Consider the following 22,128-nt stretch of genomic DNA (forward strand, 5'->3'; position numbering starts at 1 on the left):
GTATTTTACCCTTGGGCTGACCTCCAGACAGCACTTTCCGTAAAGCAGAATCCCCCTTCTCTGAACCCCCCAGCCACCACCGCGGTACCTCTGTGATTCGCCATTGAGGAACATAGCGAGGGGTTAGGAGAACGTTTAGTGTTTGTGTGTTTGAAAGTGCTGTGAATAGGGACTGGGTTCAGAGTCTTTTGGATGAACTGTGCTCAGCGTATGCACACTCTAACCACAGGGGCTTGGATTGTGGTTAATAGTGCTCTGGCCACAGTGAGACCGAGTGACTGTTCAACACTAACCACTTCCTGTTTCTCTGAACTGATCAAATGTCTGATCTGTTAAAGCCTGTTGGAGGAACCCACAGAGACAAGATACATGTTACAACATCACATTCTGTCATGCAACAAAGTTAGAAATGAAATCAGTACACACACACAAACGTTTACACATTTATTCATATATATATATATATATATATATATATATATATATATATATATATATATATATATATATATATATATATATATATATATATATATATATATATATATATATATATATATATATATACACACACACATAAATTTATACACGTATACATATATATTAGTGCTGTCGAAATTAGCGCGTTAATGGATGCAATTAATTTTTTCAGTTTAACGCATTAAAAAATATTTAACACAATGAACACAGCATTAATTTTATTGTTATTCACGCAAATGCTTTTAAACAATTCAAACGCCACAAGATAAGAACTATATGTATCAATGTGTGCATGCATGTGTGATTTAGTTATTTATTTAAGTGCCAGTGTTTCACTTCAGGTTTATACCTCAACCACCAGATAATTTTTTAATAATTTGCTTAGACTTGAATAACAATATATTAATTATTATTATTTATTTATTTTTAGTATTTTTTTTTATAATTAGTTATTTTCTTATAGGGTCCCTCACAAGGGGATAACCATATTTTGGAGTCCATCATATTTGGGGGTCAAAAATTATTAAAACCTGAGGTGTTATTTATTAAAGTATGAGCTTGATATGAATGTGTATTTGTGTTGACTTCTTGATTGACTAACTGTAGTGACCGTGACTAGTATTGTTACATACAGCCGTCCAGGAGGAGCGCCAGCGAGCCAAGGACCGCAACGAGAATGAGGTGGAGTCGACCAGCAGCGCAAATGAAGACATGCCCGTGGAGAAGATCCTGGAGGCCGAGCTTGCCGTGGAGCCCAAAACGGAGACTTACATTGAGACAAATGTACCTATGCCCTCAAATTCAGTAAGTGACAACACTTCCTCTTTGTACACTGGAAACCCTGAGGAGCCACCTCAGGTTTTCTGTTCACCATGATAAGGTTGAAAACCCCCTTTATACTTAGACAAACACTTGAGATACATTAAAGAACTATTTTGCATGTTAGAGCTTTGGAGCAATGGTTTGCACTCAGATACATTGCCTCTTGGTACTCATGCAAGATACGCAGGTTCGACCTATATCTTATTTTGATCCCCAAATAATTTGTTGTCTTTTCTCTTTTGTTCTGTCAATGAAGAGTAGCAAAAGCATATTTAATAATCAAACACTCAAGAGCAGAATAATGTGAAGAACATTGGATGCTCCAGTTCTATGTAAAGCTGCGGGGGCAGATTTAGTGTGGGCCTAGTTACAAGAACAACTTAGGACATTGAAGAAACCCCAGAGCTAAGATGTCTTGAGCCATATGCTGTGTTGCCTGCACGACAGCACTTCTTTGTCTCTGCTTGTTTTGGTGTAATGTATGTGATTTAGCTTGTTGATAGCTGTGTTTGGACATAAATGACGTCATAGTGCACGTCTCCAAAGAAAGACTCTGATTACTGCAGTGTAAAGCATTGCTTGAAAACGGCTCATTATTTCTGTTCACCTATCAGTTCTGTTCATTCTCTTTGTTGCAATGCTGTTCTTCACCTGTCAGCCTCCTGTTGAATTACAAAGCAATAATAGAGTTTAGTCTTTGTGTATTAGCTTTGTTTCAGTTTGACTTATATTAAGACTGACGAAGTTCACAGTCTCATATTTCCTCTATTTTCTATATATTCTGGCTTTTTTGCCACTGTTTTAAAAGGAATAGTAGGTCTGGAAATGATTCGAAGGAGGGGACGATGAGCCAAAATTTGAATGTTTTCTACATGAGCATGTAGATCATGTTAATACTACACGTACAATAATATCATAAATAATCCATCGGTTGACACTCCAACACAATAGGTGGCAGTGTTGCACCTTGACAGATGATAGCACTCAACACACTACCTGCACTTAAAGAAAGTTAGCTCACCGATGTGACATCAATGTGTCCGTTTTTTTGAGTGTTAAAGGGATTGTTCACCCAAAAATGAAAATTCAGTCATCATTTACTCCTCCCTTCAAGTTGTTCCAAAACTGTATACATTTCTTTGTTCTGTTGTACACAAAGGAAGACACACACACCCACCCATTGACAACCATATTATTTTTTTCCCTACTATGGTAGTCAATGGGGGGCGAGATCTGCTTGGTTACAAACATTCTTCCAAATATCTTCCTTTTCTACAGCAGAAACACGTTACCATCATACAGGAGTAAATGATGACAGCATTTTCATTTTTTTGGTGAACTATCCCTTTAAACACACCCCAGTCTGCAAGTGCCGATCAACAGTATGTTCTTTTTGTATGCTTTTTTTTTTTTATGGTTACAAACTGTCTCTCTGCCTTTCACCACTCATATTTTGTCATTGTCAATAAAGAGAAAACACAAAATAAAAAGTTAAATATATGAATTTGACTGACAGCCTTATTTGGTTGGTTGGTTACTTGGTTGTTTTTTCCCCATAATGTCTATTCGCCTTATTTTTAACATAAGAGTGGTCACGATCATTTGAAACGTGAATGTGCAAAGCTTCCAGTCTCATCCTCTTCCAGTTATTTTTTAGCTGTATAAAACAGCTTGATATGCTGCTTGATATTGCAAACTGATTTTTCTTTTATTATTTTAATGTATTAAAAAAATAAACACCATAATTAAACCCTGGTTTGTAGCTCTCATAGATTTACTGTTTACTGTCTCACACATTCGCAGAAAGTAGCTTGCTTCCACGTTGCAAAAAACATGGATAGATATCGCTATAATGTTATCATTAATTCTTTTGACTATGACAATCGTGTAGTGATATCAAGACATGAGTCCACCTTCTTACAGCTCAGAATGATGGTGGATGTGCACTTGTCTATCACTCCAACTTTTTTGCAACTCAAAGTGTTGAAATGTGTGCTAACCGCCAGGCTATGACTCCAACTTTTACGACTCAGTGTGTTAGAGCACGTACGTTAACCACTAGGATACGCATCCAACTTCTTAATCTGTTTTAATGGAGTTTTGGTTGGTAATTCCCTGAGAGAAGCAGAGCAAGATAAAGTTGTTGGATTTACCTGTGCGCTGTGAAGTCTCCCTCCCTCGTCTAGTCACCATGACAAATCAGCACCACTAAAGTGATCATTGGCTCCACTTTCCAGCATTGTTTGAATAATGAAATACTCTGACAGTCCCTGGGAGCTTTCAGCCTGCCGTCAGCCTCTGAGGAGAGTTTTTTTCGTACAGGAAGAGTGGTAGAACCGAAGGAGGATAGAGAGCGAGAGGGAGAGAGAGAGAGAGTGAGTTTTGGGCGGTTGAGTGCGTCTTTTGGGACTGCTCTGTACCGAAGCGAAAATGTTCTGGAAGCTGTTATGTGAGTAAATGGGGGTTATTTCTGGAAGATGAAGATGTGTGAGAACAGAGGACCGACGTTTGGGGAAAGGTAGCGAGACGAGGGAGAACATAAGGCCTGTCATGAGGGAGAAGCTGCCAGGCTTTACATTAGAAAGCACTCAGTCACTGATTCGCTATCTTGGTTGGGTTCATCATGCTGTATCTCCAGTAGGGGGCTCGTTTTGTTAGTGCAGGGGCGAACCAAGGTTATTGTTTTTCTCTTTTTTTTTATTTTTTATTTTTTTATTGTGCATTATTATGTTTAGTTTTGTGATTTAAAGTTTTTTGTTTGTTTGTTTTTTTTACATTTCACCTTTTGAGTTTCAACAATACTTTAGTTTTTATTTTATGGACAATTCTTTTTGGTTTATGTAATTTATATACATTGACACACACATGCACACACACATATATGTATATATTAGAGTTGGAGTATACTTTATTTTCCTTTTCAGGAAATTTGTTTTGGACTCAAAGCTGCAATAATACACAATCATACACACATAACACACAATAAACAATAAAGAAAATAATAATAATAAAAATAATAATTACATCTTACTATTTAAAATATCAATAGATACAGGTAAAAATATTTTCTGTAACGGTTACTTATATAATATGTTATATTATTACATATGTTGTAGTTTTTATTATAAAACGGTTCTTGTTCTTGATTCTGATTGGTCAATAGCTGTGTTTTATTCACGATAAAACACGGCTATGACCGCTTCACCCAACAGTTCTGTGTATCACTACATAACACCCTTAGCAACCACTCTTAGCAACGTAAAATGTTCTCTATTGATATTGTTCACTGAAGTTTACTGTATTATGTAGAAGAGTGTTGTGAGAAAAAAATCGATTGAGTGAGTTTATTACCTGCATTCAGATTTAGCATTTTCTGCACAGATTTATCATGTATTATCTTGTCCTTTTAACAGTTATAAGGGGTTTTCCCATGACTGACAGCGCTAGTCAGAGCATTTGTCAGTTGTGTCTTGTTCTGTGTTCGCAACAATTCAGACTTTTTAATGTAGGTCTTCGCTACTGACTGACACACTCATAAAGACAGTCTTTGCCGCCATCTAATGCCGTAATAATGTAACTTCTGTTGCTGTTCATGGTCAGGGACTATTTTTTCCGGCGGAAGGAAGGCTTTTAGTGAAGGTTTACTTCATGAAAGTTGCATTGATAAATAGTTTTGGCTTTAATATTTGTATTGTGTTGTGGTAACCATTTTATAAAAGCAATAAGGTACACAAGGCTAGTGCTGTATCGTGAATAAGTCACAGCTGAATAAGTTGCGGGTACTCCGCTTCACGTTGTGCCTAACAATGCCCTTCAGCCGTGACTTTTTCACGATACAGCACAACTTCTCGTACCTTATTGCTTACGTATATTATGTTATATTATTATGTTTTGGTTTTTAACATTTATTTATTAAATAATTTAGTTTTTATTTATTTTATTTACTAGTTTTATAATAACCATGGGCTATTTTTGTTTGTCCCATGCCCTCAATAATACTTTTTCTGTGAAGCCAATCTGGTGCCTTCTTAAATTTTAAATTAAATTTGAAATGCACAGATTTGACCCCATCAAGAGACGTCATAAATATCACCACATTAAGTGTCATTAGTTTTAACCTGCGCTATAGCTGCCAGGCAGAAATAAACACTCCAAAACTCTGTAGATGATGGCTTAGAACAGGATTTAAAAAAAAAATAAAAGTTGGACAGCAGGGAGACACTTTACTGGAATATGTTCCCTCTGTAGCATTCCCTTGGCCGGCTGTCAGAGGTATGGTCTCCCGCTGTTCCCGGAGCTCCCCTTCTGTCTGTGCTCTTTTGGAATCCACTGCCCCGTGCGCTAATTAATCAGAGGACCTCGGCCCGGGAGTGCAGCTCATGAATGGGCCACCACTGCTGCTTAATGGTTGGGGTTTGGCCAAGCTGAATGAAGTGTGTTTATCTCATGGTGACCTAGAACAGGAGTTAAACAGGCGTTAGTAACATGCCTCCAGTTAGGCAGGGTAGGTCCGCCTTTAAAGGAGGAGAACACAGTCAAGCTTGCTCGTCTTTCTTTCCCTCATCTTACATTCTCACATTTAATTAAGACAACATTGAGTGTTTACATGTACTGATTCTGCTTAAAAACCTGACAAAAAGGTCTTATAAATGCATTTAAATATGTTTATCAGGTAAAATGAACAACACCAATTTTTGCAGATTACCCTGGCAGGTTATTCAATGTCTGTTTAAATTAAAAAATTCTGTATGCATACATGTAAACGCACCCATTGTGTGCACCAGCTAATTGTAAACTTTTTTTTTTTCTTCTTTTTTTTAACTGTTTCAATACCTCTGACACCCAGAAAGTGTTTTCGAGACAGGGATATGTCACGTGAGCTCGCAGACGTCTGGGTTGTCTTGCACAGCTGTAAATTCAGACGGCCTTTTTTACTCTTTTTTTTCACGCAACAATAATATAGTTTAAGCATATGATGAAAAATTAAACCGTCTCTCATCTCTCCTCCTCAAGTGATAAAAATTTCATAGTGCGATATGCAAGCGTGGTGTTTCTGCAAGAGCCAGAGACCAGGATCCGCTGTGAATAATGCAGGCAGAATGCTTTCCATTCAGCGGGAACAAAAACAGCCGTTGTTTTGTGATGGTCATGAAGAGAATGTTATCAAAGCGTCTCCTTGAATCTGAAAAAGTCGTCATCACTCGCGCCCCGGGGCTAGCGTTCGCCCCGCGTTGCCGTGTCTCAAGCAAATCATATGGCTGGCTTTATTCACACTATAGAAATCATTCATGGTTGTTTTTACCTCCTCCATCAACCACTTATTTTCTGCTATTTGGATACATTTTAATCTAGATCAACCTTTCAGGAATGGGAGATGGATATGTAACCCCCCAGTTATATTGCATAAAAATGGAGTGCTGCATTTTAAGCCTGGCTTATAGTACCATATTATTGTATTTGCTCACTTATGAAGCTTGCGTTGTTGTTTTAAAAGTGTAGTAAGCAATTTCTGGGAAACAAAAGTGGTTCAGACAGAGCACCACAACACACTTGTAGCCAATCAGCAGTAGGGGGCGTATCATGATGGGGGGAGGAGATCGAGCAAGCAAGAGAGAGATCTGAATAAAGACAGTAGAAAGAGAGATGGCTGAGAGCTATTACAAAAAAGACAAGGTCAGAGGAATATCACTGGGAAAAGAAGGGTTATGATCAGGCAAGAGCTTTAGGACCCATGTTAATATTAGAAAAGCTTTCCAGTGCTGAAGAGATTTAAGCGGGAAGGCCTGAAAACGAAGTTGCCTTACATTATTTTGCTTTTCTACAGCTATGATAAAGAAACATCCACTCTTGCATTGCGTGTTTGTGCGTTTTGGGGGCGAAGCAATGAAAGTAGGGGGTGTGTTTGTTTGAGTTGATTTTAAATAAGTGTTTCTCACTTCCTGCACCCTTAAGTCAGGTATTTAGCAGCGGGTTTTTTTTTGGGTGAAGAAAAGAGGTCAGTGTAAACAGCTAAGATAGCTATTCATCATTACCGTGTTTAACAAGAACTCTGGGAGTTGTATTATTTTGAGGAGCATCAGAGGTTCTCTTCACCACTTCGCTTTCCTTTATATTGTTGCATTGTGAATTAATTATCTGTTTGTTTATGTATTTGTTAAAGAACATGGCAGAAACTGTTGCACCGAGGAGGATCGTCTGCATGTCCCTGATCAGCCACAGAAATATTCATAAGCTGCGTCTGTTTCTGAGAGATGGCTTTGCGTCTGGCTAACAGTTTGCCATCTCCAACTTCTGCCTTTGATCTGTGGCTGCTGTCAGTGCAAGTTTTAAACAGCCGCTTAAATACCATAGAGGGGAAACATTCAACACTTTGACAAGTTTCTCTTGGGAGTTCCCGTGTTCTGATTCGAAAATCGTGGAAGAGCCCTCTGTTTATCTGTCATCAGTCATTTCCTAAAAAGGAACTGTGGAGATGTTTTTTGCATCTAATAATGGCCACAAGTGGTCTCATCAAGTGTTCAGACATTTAAGTTACCCTTAAAAATGTCCGAATTTCATTAGATCCACAATTAAAGGATTAGTTCAAATAAAATTTCCTGATAATTAATTTAAGTTTAGTTGTCATATGTTCTCATAATTTACTCACCCCCCATGTCATCCAAGATGTCCATGTTTTCTTCAGTCAAAAAGAAATGAAGGTTTTTGATGAAAACATTCCAGGATTATTCTCCTTATAGTGGACTTCAGTGGCCTCCAAACGATTGAAGGTCAAAATTACAGTTTCAGTGCAGCTTCAAAGGGCTTTAAACGACACCAGACGAGGAATAAGGGTCTTATCTAGAGAAACGATCTGTCATTTTTGGAAAAAAAAATGTAAATGTATATGCTTTATATAAACAAATGATCGCCTTTTAAGGTGTTCTGCCAAAACCGTACTTTCTTATTCTTCAAAAAGCTTACGCTGTATGTCCTATGCCTTTCCTATTCAACTTATGGAACGAACGCAGCGCTAGTTCCATTTTTTTCTGTAAGTAGAATAGGGAAGGCGTTGTACATACAGCGTAAGCGACATGGGGGTGATAATTTTATTTGAAAGTAAACTAATCCTTTAACAACAAAAAAGGCGATTTTTAGAGTTTTATCAGAGCTTAACATTTTTGCATTTGTAATTGTGCCCAGGTTTTTTTTTTTTTCTTTAGTTACTTTGCTCACTTGTCATTGGGCAGTACCCTTTAAAGGAACACTCCACTTTTTTTGAAAATAGGCTCATTTTCCAACTCCCCTAGAGTTAAACAGTTGAATTTTACCGTTTTCGAATCCATTCAGGCGATCTCCGGTTCTGGCGGTACCACTTTTAGCATAGCTTAGCATAGTTCATTGAATCTGATTAGACCGTTAGCATCGCGCTTAAAAATGACCAAAGAGTTTTGATATTTTTCCTATTTAAAACTTGACTCTTCTGTAGTTAAATCGTGTACTAAGACCGATGGAAAATCGCAACTCTTCATTTTCTGTCGGTCTTAGTACACGATTTAACTACAGAAGAGTCAAGTTTTAAATAGGAAAAATATCAAAACTCTTTGGTCATTTTTAAGCACTATGCTAACGGTCTAATCAGATTCAATGAACTATGCTAAGCTATGCTAAAAGTGGTACCGCCAGAACCAGAGATCGGCTGAATGGATTCAAAAACGGTAAAACTCAACTGTTTAACTCTAGGGGAGTTAGAAAATGAGCCCATTTTCAAAAAAAGTGGAGTGTTCTTTTAAGGGACAAGTTTGTACCTTATTTACCCCTGTAAGGTGCATATTAGTACCTTTTAGAGTCGTGTGTGTGTGTCTTTTCTTAACCGAGTGATATTATTATTATTATTTTTTTTTTTTTTACTTTTCGGCCTGTTAGATAAGGCTTTTTGAGTGACTGTGGCTGATATATTGACCCTTTCAAAAGCTCTTGACTCATAATTACGGTGTCACCGTGTCAAACCTATTAATAAACTTCCTGCAATGCACCGAGTGAATCTAGCAGGCTGCCAAAAGTGAGGTCAGGATTTTCCAGGAATGCACACACCCTCCCACCAATAATTTTGATAAATATGAATATAATACTTCTCCCCCTCTGTTTGTTTTCTTAAAAACTATTTGTCCTTTCACCCACTGCAATGTCCTGTTGATGTTTTCTAATGCCTTCCCTTTTGACACTTGAGTTGAAAAACGACGCTCAATGTCTATTTGTTCTCGTCCTTTCAGAAAACCCGCTCCTGCTGCTTTCCTCTCTCCTGCGCTCATTCTCTCTCTCCCACACGCCATTGACTCACTCTTTCATCTTATAAAACAAAGCAGCGTATCTATCTCTCCCTTGGCTTCACGCAACGTGAAGCTGGAATCATCTAGGCCATTTTTCATATCTCTCATTTGTCCTCTCTCTTTGATGGAGCCCGAGCGTTCCGCATCGAGACGTGCTAATAGACTCAAATCCGCAGGAGGCATTAAAGGCTACTTGCTGTACGCAAATTCCCTCATGTGACATCCCCCATGTTTTCAAGAACAATGAATGATTTTTTTGTTGTTGTTGTTTAACCACAATCCTTTGTTTGCCAGTTAATTACATGTCCTTCTCTGGATCCTTTATATGTTTAGAGGTATTCCATAAATGTTTGGGAATGGCCAAATATGTCAAAGTGAATTTAGTTCCAGGGAGCTTCCTGCAGGAAACGCCCGCTTAGAAAGGGAGTCATTTTTTAGCACCAGCTCTCGGCAGGTATTTCCTGCGCAGGCCGGGGCAAAAGCACTGTTTGTTTTGCCTTCCTGTTCACTTCTGCTCCAAGCGGATTAGTCCCGATGTGTGGGACTGAGGAGAGCAGTAGCAAACCTCAGTATTTAAGAGGGTGATAAAGTAACCCTCAAATATCTGTGCCATTAAACAGATAGCTAGCTATAAACACGTCAGCAGTTTAAGTAACTTTAACTAACCATGACAGTAGTTGACCTGATAGAGAAAACTGACTGAAGACGATAACAGGTCAAGCTGATGCTCACTATAGTGCCCCTTGTGTCAACACTGAGAATACAATGGATTGCATTCTGACACATTTCAAAACACAAAGGTGTGTGAAATCAAACATATGTGGCAAGACATTTAGACAGACCACCTTTGACACTTGTGTTCTTGTGTCCTCCAACAGCCCAATGATCCAGTAACGAACATCTGTCAGGCCGCAGACAAGCAGCTCTTTACTCTAGTGGAATGGGCCAAGAGGATTCCGCATTTTTCAGAGCTCCCACTGGACGACCAGGTCATTCTTCTACGAGCAGGTGAGTTTAACAGCACAAACTGACAGATGCACACAAACAGGGCAGCTTACTCTGCTAGAAACAAGACCAGTTCATTAAAATGTAAAATACTGAATTAGGAGTGTTGAATTGAAAGTTATGCAGATACTATGGGTTTGTTTCAAAACCATGTTTGGTGCCTGTCTAGACTACATCGTATTATTCTGCCTGCTTACATGACATGCTAGGTTTTAAATGTGTATTTAAGGGTTTAAAATTGCCTGAAATTGCAAAATCCTCTCTGAATTAAGGCATTTTTTAAACCTGTTTCAAAACCCAGTGAGCTGCCTTCTTAAGGCCCGTTCACACCAAGGACAATAACAATAAAGATAAAGATATAGTTCTAAAAATCATTCTAAATATAAAAGAATAGGGGTTATTTTTGTGATTTTTTTTTTTTTGCATTATGCTGCCACTGCAATCAAATCAATCACGTCCACTGTTAAAGGTGCTAAAGAGGATGTTTTGTTTTATACATTTTTGCAATATTACTTGAAACTGATAAGACTATTTATTAGGTGCACTGAAAGTAGTAATATTAATATACATCATCTGTACACAAGGTAGGGCCTTAAAAACATCAGCCTTAAAAACATTGATGATCGCGTAAACGATTGGCCCTCTGGCTTGTCAATCACTGCCATGACGTTCCTTGTGCGAGACGTGCGCGGCTGCGCGCTCCAGTAACTTTCCACACTTAAATTTTACAGTTTCTACTAGTGTCTTAAGCTAGTGTGCTGCCTACATAGACATCACTGTGGAATTCTGCTCACTTAGAAATGACTCAAAGTTCTGAACATACCTTTAATCCTCAAAAATGCTGCCTGTATTGGAAGTTCATATGGTTTTTATGATATAATGTGGTGGTGAGAGCAAAAGGTGTCATGATTGTCGTGGTGTAAGGCTTCAGAGAAGCACTTATTTTAAATAAAAATGAATGTTTATAAATGTTAATAAAAATATTCTTTAGAAGTTGATGAGTAGAACTTACAGATGCTTTCTAGACCACCGTTTCGCAAACAAACTGCTTTGCTTTTAATTTTCATTTATGGCCTGTTCTATTAGTGAGTCATGCTTATCTACGCAGAACAAGCAGAAGAGCATGTTGAGAGGGTCTTCTCTCGTTCTCTCTGAGCTCTCAGGTTTTCTATAAATAACCCCTTTAGTTCTGCTGTCTCACAGATGAAAGCATCTCAGTTTTTCCCAAGCTCAACTCTGGGGAAATGAGGGGAGTGGGGTAGTTACTAGGCAGACTAGTTAAAGGAGCCCTGTCACTCTGATACTTGCTTAATTCACTCTCATGGTGTTGAATGTTTTATCATGGTTTCATCTGTGTCTCTCAGGATGGAATGAGCTCCTTATTGCGTCATTTTCACATCGTTCGATAGCAGTGAAGGACGGGATACTGTTGGCCACAGGATTACACGTGCACCGGAACAGCGCCCACAGTGCCGGAGTAGGAGCCATATTTGACAGGTTCGAATGATACTTCTAATTGTGGTCCACTGAATTTCTGGACCACAGTGTTTTCAATTTGACCAAAACCTTGTTATTTTATTTTATTTATTGTTTTTTTTTTTTAATATTTTTCATTATGAAATATATGTAAAATGTATACATAATTTATTTTTTAAAAATCATTCAATTTCAAAATGTCTGTTTTTATATGTGTGTATATGTGTGTATTGTAATATACTTTTTATGTAGAACTATATGTAAAATTTGAAATTGAATGAAACATAATGTTTTATTTTTGGTAATATATTTTGAAGCTTTAACAGTATGGAACGTATTTAAACATAACGACACAAAGAGATGATCACACTGGAAATTTTCATGACGAGGGCAGAAGAGGAACCTTGACATTTCTGCCAGTGGAGCTTTCTATTGATTTACATCAATATTCATTAAATATGCAGCCGCGCTGGAAACAGAGGTCATGCAGAAATGGTCGAGTGCTCAGACAGAAAATGTTAAAGGAAATCCATTTGTGTGTCATTTATGATGAAATCAAAAAGTATGGCAGATACACCCAGTGCCGCCAAGGGCTTTACAGTATCTTTTCCCACACAAACCTGAACAATGCTGTGCTACCGGCTTTTTTTGTTCACCCAGATCTAAACCCAGATAAGGTTTGAAGAGGGTCGTGGTGGTTACGCAGTACAAAGTTTAGTTGTACTACAACAACACAGCAGTAGCATCGCTTGTTGACAATAGTCATGTTTCCATTCTTCCGACCTATTTTTATGTGAATTTGGGCTGATATATAAGACTGCATAGAAACACAAAGATGCGCATAGAAATCAAAAAAAAAAAACGTATGTGCTGATGGTCAGATATTTTTTTTTTTATCCCATAAAAAGACATGCCCATGGAAACACATACACTGAATAAATCCCTTGATAAATCCCTTGTGACTTTGCCTCAACAGAGGATGTGATTGGATAACTGAACTAACCAGTGGACCAATTTCAATGCACATCATCTCAAATGTTGGTTTAATTCTGAAATGCCTGAGCCAAAGTCTGTCCTCAAAATCATTTGGTTTAATTCCCTCCAGAAGTGTCTCGCATGTTTCCAATTGCAGCATCTTTCATTTTTGTTCCAGATATTTTGTGCCAATTTTCCAGGAAGTAACAATTTTGTTCTCTTGAGCACATGGGATGGAAACTGTACTTTGTTTGCCAAATGTTTTATGTAATATTCCAATTTTGTACGCAAGTTAAATTCGCAACTTTGTGTGGACACATAGCTAGTGAAAAGCATTGTTCAGCATGCCCACTAAAGATATTATTATATTGTATATATATTTTTATTATTTATACATGTGTATATTTACTATTTAGTATTAGACTATAAGTGATAAGTTCATTTATTAATGAGTAACGTTTTTAAACACATCTAACATGTTTATACTTGAAACACATTTCTGTTGAAGGAAATTTATCTTAAAGATAATTTTACTGAAAAACAAAACAGAAATACTAATTAAGATGACGGTAATTGGAACATTCACATCCTCTGTTAAGTCTGCCGTGGTTGGAAATCAAGGCTCCGCTCGGCTCTCACCGCCCAGAGGCTGCTTTAGCGATTAGAATACCCCAGACTCCTCTGGAAGAATAGATCTGGATGTTAATGCCACTCACATTAAGATGCGCAGCGCTGATAATGTTTCTTTATCAGGTCCTCTGCAAGTGACAACCGTGGCACAAATGAAGTGGATGGTCGACTTAAACACTGGGCTGAAGTTCCCCACCCCTCCGCTCATTGTTCCAGGAGACCAATTCAATTAGAGTGTGTTAAGAGTGGGAACGAGGTTGCATCGCACCAGTGTGTGTTCCATCACCAGGTCACTCAAAGGCTAAGACCGTCTGAGGAGACGTCACCCTCTGGATCAGAGGAAGTGATGCCAATTTAGACAATTTATTGAGGCGATATGTATATTTGAGTCGCTGCCCGCCAAAGCAGTAATGGAGTAATATCTGCTTGTGTGTGTGTGTGTGTGTTTGTGTGTCTCATTTCTCGACAGCTGATTTAGGAGTGTCCTTCCTTTTGTGGCATTTTTAAGCAGTGTAACTGTAACCTGTGTGTTTTCTCTTATATTCAGGGTATTGACAGAGTTGGTGTCAAAGATGAGAGATATGCAGATGGATAAAACAGAGCTAGGGTGCCTTCGAGCCATTGTTCTTTTCAACCCAGGTACTACTTTATATTCCCTTTTCTGACAATTGGTGTTGTCAAAAGTACCGACTTCAATACCAAGTCAATGGTGACATTTTAAAAATGTGACGCTTTAAGCGCTGTTGAGGAGATTCGTAAATGCCTCTGATTGGCCATTGTGTTCACACGTTCAACATATATGTCTGCGATTGGCTACAGTGATCAAAGCACAGGAGCGTTTGAAATCACACGGAAGTGTTTGAAAGCGGGAGGGGGAGCGTTTGAAAGGACCCGTCCGCTAATAGACGCATGCTTTCAAACGCTCCTGTGCGTGTCTGTGTAAGGGAAGAGTGTCAGTGATGTCAACATGTTTTGACGCGTTGATCACTGTAGCCAATCAGAGGTGTTTACAAAAGCATCACATTTTAAAAATTTCAGCATCGACTTGGTATCAAAGTCGGTACTTCTGACAATACAGGTCAAAAAATTGTTTGTTTAAAATTCTGAAGACTTGTAGCTTTTGTTCTTGAAATTAGATTTGGAAGTATAGTTAAATTGCTATGAAGTGTCCGCCCTGTGATGTTTCCTGATCCCATTCCCTCTATAATTTCCTCACTCTCCACTATATTTGTCCAATGTTTTTGCTTAAACATAACCCCTCCCCCAGTCAATGACATGAAAGCATCTCTCATTCATTAATGACGAAGAGCCAGCGCATTGTTGATTCTCTGAGGATATACCTCTCTTCTGTTCTCTTCACTATATAAAAGGGACAGCTCTTATTTTCCCAATTAGAGCCTCTCAGAAGCCTCTTTCAGAGTACCAGATTGAGTTGAGGGAGGATTAGTGTTGGGATTCAAGAACCGTTTCTTATTTAGAACAGTTCAGTATTTTGAAGAAATTCGTTCAGTTTCATTAACGGTTGGCATTGTTCTGTATGAACGCCATACGCTTTGAGGGTGTTCTAGAGCAAGATAGTACAGTTCCTACTCCAAAACATAACTTTGTTATGCATCTTCTACTATTTCAGACTCCAAAGGCCTGTCGAACCCTGGTGAGGTGGAGGCACTGAGAGAGAAGGTCTATGCCTCTTTGGAAGCCTACTGCAAACAGAAGTACCCTGAACAACCTGGCAGGTACAAGAACCACTTCCTGTCCTTCTGAACCACTGCAGTGAGGAACTGAGTGCAGACTGACATCACAATTAGCATATTAAGGAAAAAAACTTTAATAATGCATTGATTATTAAAAAGACACTTTTCATACTTTTTGTATGATTGAAATTTGCAACGAAAAGGCACCAAATGAATGTGTATGTGAGAAGAATACGTGACTCGCGCTGTCGAAATGAGTCAGAATGTGCACAGGATAGTTTCGAACTACAGGCAAAACAAATGAAAAATGTCAATTTTGGTCGAATTTGAGGTTTTCTAGCAATCCCAATGCCACAAATAGCAATTAAACATCTAAAAGTATCTTTATTTGTACGTTTTCTGAGAAGAGTACCTTTCCTTTGTCTATGAAAATTACGTTTTCTCTGCTCGCTTCTGGACGACTGGTGCTTCCCCTCAGCACAAGTTTGGTATTGTTGTAAAGCACACAGCATTCCAACTTTGGGAATATTCATAGCGAATTCTCGATGGCATGAGTCTGAACCAATGAAATGTGATTTTCAAACTCATGCTGATGTAAACAAAATTATTTTGGATAACGCGCCATCCTGATAATTACAATATTGTGTATAAAAAAAAAATTGTCTTGGCAAGTATTCACGCAAACATTTTTTATGTCTTAAGTGAACATTTGGTTAAAGGTGCTAAAGAGGATGTTTTGTTTTATACATTTTTGCAATATTACTTGAAACTGTCTTTACTAACTGATAAAAGACTATTTATTAGGTGCACTGAAAGGAATAATATTAATATACATCATCTGTGCAAGAGGTAGGGCCTTAAAAACATCAGCCAATCGATTGTGTGATCATCACGTCAACGATTGGCCCTCTGGCTTGTCAATCACTGCCATGACGTTCCTTGTGAGAGACGTGCATGGCTGCGCGCTCCAGTAACTTTCCACAGTCCACAGGCGCCGCATGCAATGTTTTTGTCAGGAGTAACAAATTATGAGTGCAGATTATGAGTTACCCGCGGTGAGTCCGACATAATGAATCCACTAACACGACACAGCGAATGCCGGTGATAAACAAACACTCGTGTTCCAATACTCGTGCATGAGTTTGATGAGCTGTGAAGGAGGGGGGTTGTTCTTACGCATGCGCTCTTTTCAAAAACTCTCTAACAGTCTTTGGTTTCTCAGTCAACGAAAAGATCCTCTGTAGCACCTTTAACTATTGGGGAAAAACATCTGATGTGTAACATTATATTAGATCCGTGTGATACAGTTGATCTTAATATATAGAATGTCTGTTTCAATGATGTTAATCAAACAATTGTGGAATTATGGGGAAAAAGTTGAATAGTCCTATAGGCCACTTTGGAGCAGATGTCACAATGACGTCACTTGCAGCTGCACGCGCATAGTGGTTGCAGAAAAATAGCGGTAGCAATTGGAGGAAAATGTGCAAAATCCACAGAATAAGTGAAAAATGTTTTGTTGTGCCTCTGTATGTTGGAATCGGAATGCAAAAAATATAGTCTTCATTTTTAAAGAAAACCATCGTTGAAAACGTCCTTTGAAGCTAAACAGAGATGTTTCACAGACTGGACTGATGACACCTGCAAGGACTAGTCTACTATTAAAGCAGGAATTTGATGTAACATACATAATATTCACATATGCAGTTCAGAGGGCATACATACATAGCAGTTACAGCATTGAAATAATATTTAAACCTATAACATTTCACATACATAACTTTTAAACAGTCTATACAATTTTAATTTCACAATTCTGACTTTTTTCTTGCATTTGCGTGTTTATTACTCCCAGTTCGGACTTTATTACTCGCAATTGTGAGTTTATTTCACAATTCTGAGGGGAAAAAAGTCAGAATTGCGGGATAAATTGCAATTCAGAAAAGACAGAATAACGAGTATATCTCACAATTCTGTTTTTCTTTGTTAGAAATGTGAGATATAAACTCAGATTTGCGAGAAATAAAAGTCAGAATTGTGAGATATAAACTCGAAATTCACTTTTTATTCTTTAAATTCGTGACAAACAAAACAAAACAAAGTTGTACGCGTCAAGAGACTTGTACGCTTTTAGCTTCTCCTGAGTATAGGCTATACATTTGAGGTGTCAATCAGGTAAATATATATCTCTGGCCACTGGATGCTTGGCCATTTCGTTTCGTCATTTAACCACTGTCAAGGTGCTATGGCAAACGGATCCGTAAGCTGTATCCCACTTGGTAATGTTACTTTTTTTTTAAATAACAGTGCTTATCGCTGGGTGAAGCTGCTGTGATATGCCGACAACATTTAAAAAAAATAACAAATCAAAATATTCTATAATGTTTCTAAATCTTAACTACTTTGAACCGCTTCGTCGTAACTCTCTAGTCATACTGGTAATCACTCCCGGGTTTTCTGCAACCATGATGCGCGCGCATCCCGAATGTTTACAAAAAGTAAATAGGCCTATATATTTATTCCTATATATATATACGGATCACATAAGATATTTGAAGGCGTTTTCTGAAAAGTTTCATAGCTTCATACTTCTCAGGTCTTGACTGAATGTAAGAGCTGTATCAAGGACAGATAAAAAAAAAAAAAGAAAGATATATCAGTTTAATTTTTGTGTGCAGGTTTGCTAAGCTGTTGTTGCGGCTCCCCGCCCTGCGTTCCATTGGACTGAAGTGTTTAGAGCATCTATTCTTCTTCAAGCTCATCGGGGACACACCCATCGACACCTTCCTCATGGAGATGCTAGAGGCGCCCCACCAAATGACATAATGACACAACGCCCGCCTGTCGCCAGGGGTAAAAGGGTCTACCACCCCAAAGGCCCCTGAACACATGACAACATTTGCCAGAGCAGAGGGACTTTCAGAACCGCCGCTCAACTCAGCGTTTCCAATACACAGTCATGGTGTTAATGGGTCTGTTTTATACTTTGTATAAAGATATAAATATATATATTACACATAAAGAAAAAAAAGACAACAATGGACTCGAAGCCCACAGACAACAGTGGACACCAGTGTATCAAACTATCCTACAATGGATATATATGAAAAAAAAAAAAAAAAGAATATATTTGATCGAGTAATTGCAGGAAAGTCTTGCGCAAGATGGTGTATGTTGGAATATAATGGGTCTTATGGGAGGGATCCAGGGCTGTAATCAGCCTCATGCGGCTGATGGATGGGCCGACTTTAGCAGTCTTGCATTCGGGATTGAGGCTGAGCTGGCGTGTCTGGGCGCATAAAGACTTATGGGAGATGATAATGATGGCAATGTGGGTAATGATCCGGGTTTCTAACACAAACATTGTGTTTTCAGCCCCTGGTGGGAGTTTTTGTGATTACAATCCTGCTGCAATTGCCATTTTTCCCTAAAGCGGGCTGTTCCTGTTAGAATGTTCCTGTAATTACTGTCATTTAAAAAGTGAAGAACAAAGGGAGGAATCACAGGCTGCGTTCATTCTCCCAGCGTCATCAGTGGTGGGTAGGAGACGCAATAAGGATGTTACTTCAGGATCAGAAAGGAAGGAATGCCTGAGGTCGCTGTGAGTAGATCCCAGCATCTAATGAGCCACTCTGAGTTTTGGATTAGGATCATTCTCATTTTTTCATTATGCACTCTAAACATGAGCTTTTAAAAATCCAATCTGCCTGTTCTCAGAGCTCATGATGCTGAAACGTGAACAATGTAAACAAAGGACGCCTATTGCGGACATCCAGCCACCTATAAGTCGCCCACATGTCCCACTGTGCGTCTCGTCTGTCTGTATACTAATTCACCTCAAGTGATTTTCTGAACTTGTTCGACACTTGTACAGTTTATTACAACCAATTCAGTATTGGTATCGTTTATTATTTTATTTTTTTGAATGATTTTTCAAAACGTGTGCCGTTACCTCTCTTTCAGTCACTTTTACGGTATATCGAGTCCTTTGTGTCGCCCATCTCCTCCTGCGTCAGTCATTTGCACCAGCCGTCTCATGCAGTCAAGTCTTGCAAGTGTGTGTTATCATTAGGATGTTTCTAAGCACTTAACCTCATGTTTAAGATGTTGTGTTGTTTTGAGAGAATGGAGGTTTGGGGGCCTTTTTATTTTTTAAGGTATCATCTGTTTTCTGGGTTTGTAATTTTCCGTCTTCAGCATTTTCTTCTTTTTTTCTGTATGCTGCTGCTGCTAAACTATGCATTTAGCATTTTTTCCCCCCCAAAGACTGTCCATAGTGAGGTTGATTTTCAAATTCTGGCAATGAAAGACCACATGTGAACAAGGTTAGAAGGCCAGGACCGAGATTCGGGTCTCCAGCAGTACGTAGAGAGATACTGGGGGGTTTTCATAGACGGGAGTGGAGCAGTACTGGTAGGGAATACTGAGGCAATGGGAGAGCTGAGACTTCCACCTAGTGGTGGAGATGCAGCACTGCAACATTACTTGAATTTTGTACAAGTATTTAATCAGAGAAAAAATGGCACTTTTACGTGATTTTATCAATGTTTGTTTTTGTTTGAGTGCAGTCTTGCAAGGGTCTTCAGTAATAGCATGATTTTAGATCACTCGAGATGGTTTATCTAGTGTGAAGTTGAACCAACTTCAGTCAGTACTGTTTATTAGGACGCCTCTCTACAATTACTTACCCTCATTTGTTGTTTTTTTTGGCTTCACCAGACTTTTAATGGATAAATATTTTGGATCACCAGTATCTTGAAGCCATATGCAGGTTTGTGAAATCAAGATGAAAAACTTTCTCCTGTAGGAAAATGGAGTGATGCAGAATTGATAACCTAGATAGAATTAATACATACGCAAATGCTTTATAACATAAAGCTATATTTTGTCTATATGTAAATGTGTGTATATTTCTAAATATGAAAGTATATAAATCCATTCTTTAAATGTTTCCAGACAATGTTATTAGTAAGGGAGCGAATCGTTTTTCTTAAATTGACTAAAACCAGGCCTAATTGCACTGTAATATTCTCAGATGCTAGAAATGTTTTAATTGCTGAAGCTTTTGTGTTCAGCCTTGAATAACAAATACATAAAAATAAATAAATAAAAGAAAGAAAATGGAAAATTTTAGACTAATACCAGCAGTTCAAGAGCCCTAAGATCATACACCAGCTCCTTGGTAAATGAATTAAATTTAATGTCTGGAATGAAAAGATCTAAGGAAACCTATTGTTTAGCCACTTTTTCCCTGTTTAAACGAGTGAGGATAAACTTTGACCCTGACAGTCACCTCTTCAGTCATCACAGAGACTTTTTAAAAAAAAAAATCTTTGAAAATTATAGGGGGAAAAAAATCTATTTTTGTACAAATGTAATTTTATCCCTTGCGTATATATCCTCCCTTCCTTTCCTCTTTCTGTGGGCTGTTGTATACATTGTGTAAATGTTGATTTGAAGTGGGAAAATTCAAATCAGAGCATTTGAAAGTGGAGCGTGTAAAGGGTGACATCAGCTCCGTCACGGTCACCGTTTTCATCTCTACTTTGCCTTTTGGTTTCCTTCTTTTGCCATCTCAAAGAGAAGGATTGTCCTCTCATCATATTTTGTCTTATTTTTAAGGAAATGAAAAAAGTCATCTGTTCTACTTTGTGAGTTCTTTGATGTTTTGTCTTTCAAGCAAATTAAACGTCTAATTAAAAATTGTGTTATGTCTTCACTAATCTACTTGGACCAACATGATTTAACAAACATTTTCTATTATTTCCAATAGCCTACAGTAAGGAAGTTCTTGCCTCATAGGACAAATATAACACAAACGTTTAATTAAAGAGTCATTTTCATTTCCAACCACAGTCATAACTACAATGGGATAGATTTATTTTCCATTACAAATGTTACCAGCGTACACAACACTGAAACAAATGCTAAATCACAAGTGTGTTCTGTCCAAGTAGGAAAAGAAGGCACTGCATCTTAAAAAAAAACTGTAAATGGACCATGAGCAATCTGCTTGGTGAAATGAAAGGTACAAATAAGTTATACATTTCACATTAAATTCATTGTTAATGAAAAAAAGTGCATTTGTTTTGTTTTTTCCTTGTTTTGGGTAGTGTTGGTGTAGGAAATTATTGGTTTGGTCATAGAATACCTGTACCAATGTGTGACCTTGTACACATTCGTAAAGTGAAGCAGTTTGAGTGAAAGTGTGTAGCACAATGAGCATCAACCATCAATCCATGAAGAAAATGTAGTCAGAAGGTCTGGACACTATCGCAGCTTTCATATGGAGAGGACGACCAAAGAGGACGTTTGACTGACATGTAACGCAACCTATCACATTTCGTTTTGTTCCTCGTCAGCTTTGGGGGCGTGAAAATGTAATGTCGATGTCCTGCAACAGTGGTTCCCAAAATTCTTGAGTTTTTTCGTTTAATTTTTCCCCATGGATTATAAGATCGTTACGTTGGTAGCGTGATCCATTAAAACGTAATAGTATTAAATATTACTAATGTCACATAGGCTACTATTTAGGATGGACAGTTGGCCTATGCACATTGAGAAGCAGACCATGACTATGAAAAAGACCAAAAAAACTTTTGAAATATCTAAATACACACAAACGCATAAAGAAGCAAACTGACTGACTGTGGGACCCAGTGAAACAGATCCATAAAGAGCTTTAAGGCCATCTAGTGACAATAGTCATGAAATGCCATTTAAGTGAAAGAATGTGAAGA

At 38.1% G+C, this 22,128-nt stretch overlaps 1 protein-coding gene across 4 annotated transcripts in view; it reads left to right on the forward strand.

Moving 5' to 3' along the window:
* The window catches only part of rxraa (retinoid X receptor, alpha a), a 178,267-nt gene extending 156,886 nt beyond the window's left edge, over positions 1-21,381 (forward strand). For 3 of the 4 annotated variants that reach the window (XM_067375039.1, XM_067375043.1, XM_067375040.1), the window contains exons 6-11: positions 1,100-1,284; positions 10,487-10,616; positions 11,978-12,110; positions 14,242-14,333; positions 15,325-15,430; positions 18,067-21,381. In XM_067375039.1, coding sequence (XP_067231140.1) covers positions 1,100-1,284; positions 10,487-10,616; positions 11,978-12,110; positions 14,242-14,333; positions 15,325-15,430; positions 18,067-18,214 — 794 coding nt within the window. In that variant the 3' untranslated portion in view covers positions 18,215-21,381. The remainder of the gene's footprint in view (positions 1-1,099; positions 1,285-10,486; positions 10,617-11,977; positions 12,111-14,241; positions 14,334-15,324; positions 15,431-18,066) is intronic. The other variant, XM_067375042.1, reaches the window with a different exon arrangement.
* The last annotated feature ends 747 nt before the right edge of the window (positions 21,382-22,128 follow it).

This window comes from Chanodichthys erythropterus, chromosome 22 (assembly GCF_024489055.1).
Source record: "Chanodichthys erythropterus isolate Z2021 chromosome 22, ASM2448905v1, whole genome shotgun sequence".
NCBI classification, from domain to species: Eukaryota; Metazoa; Chordata; class Actinopteri; order Cypriniformes; family Xenocyprididae; genus Chanodichthys; species Chanodichthys erythropterus.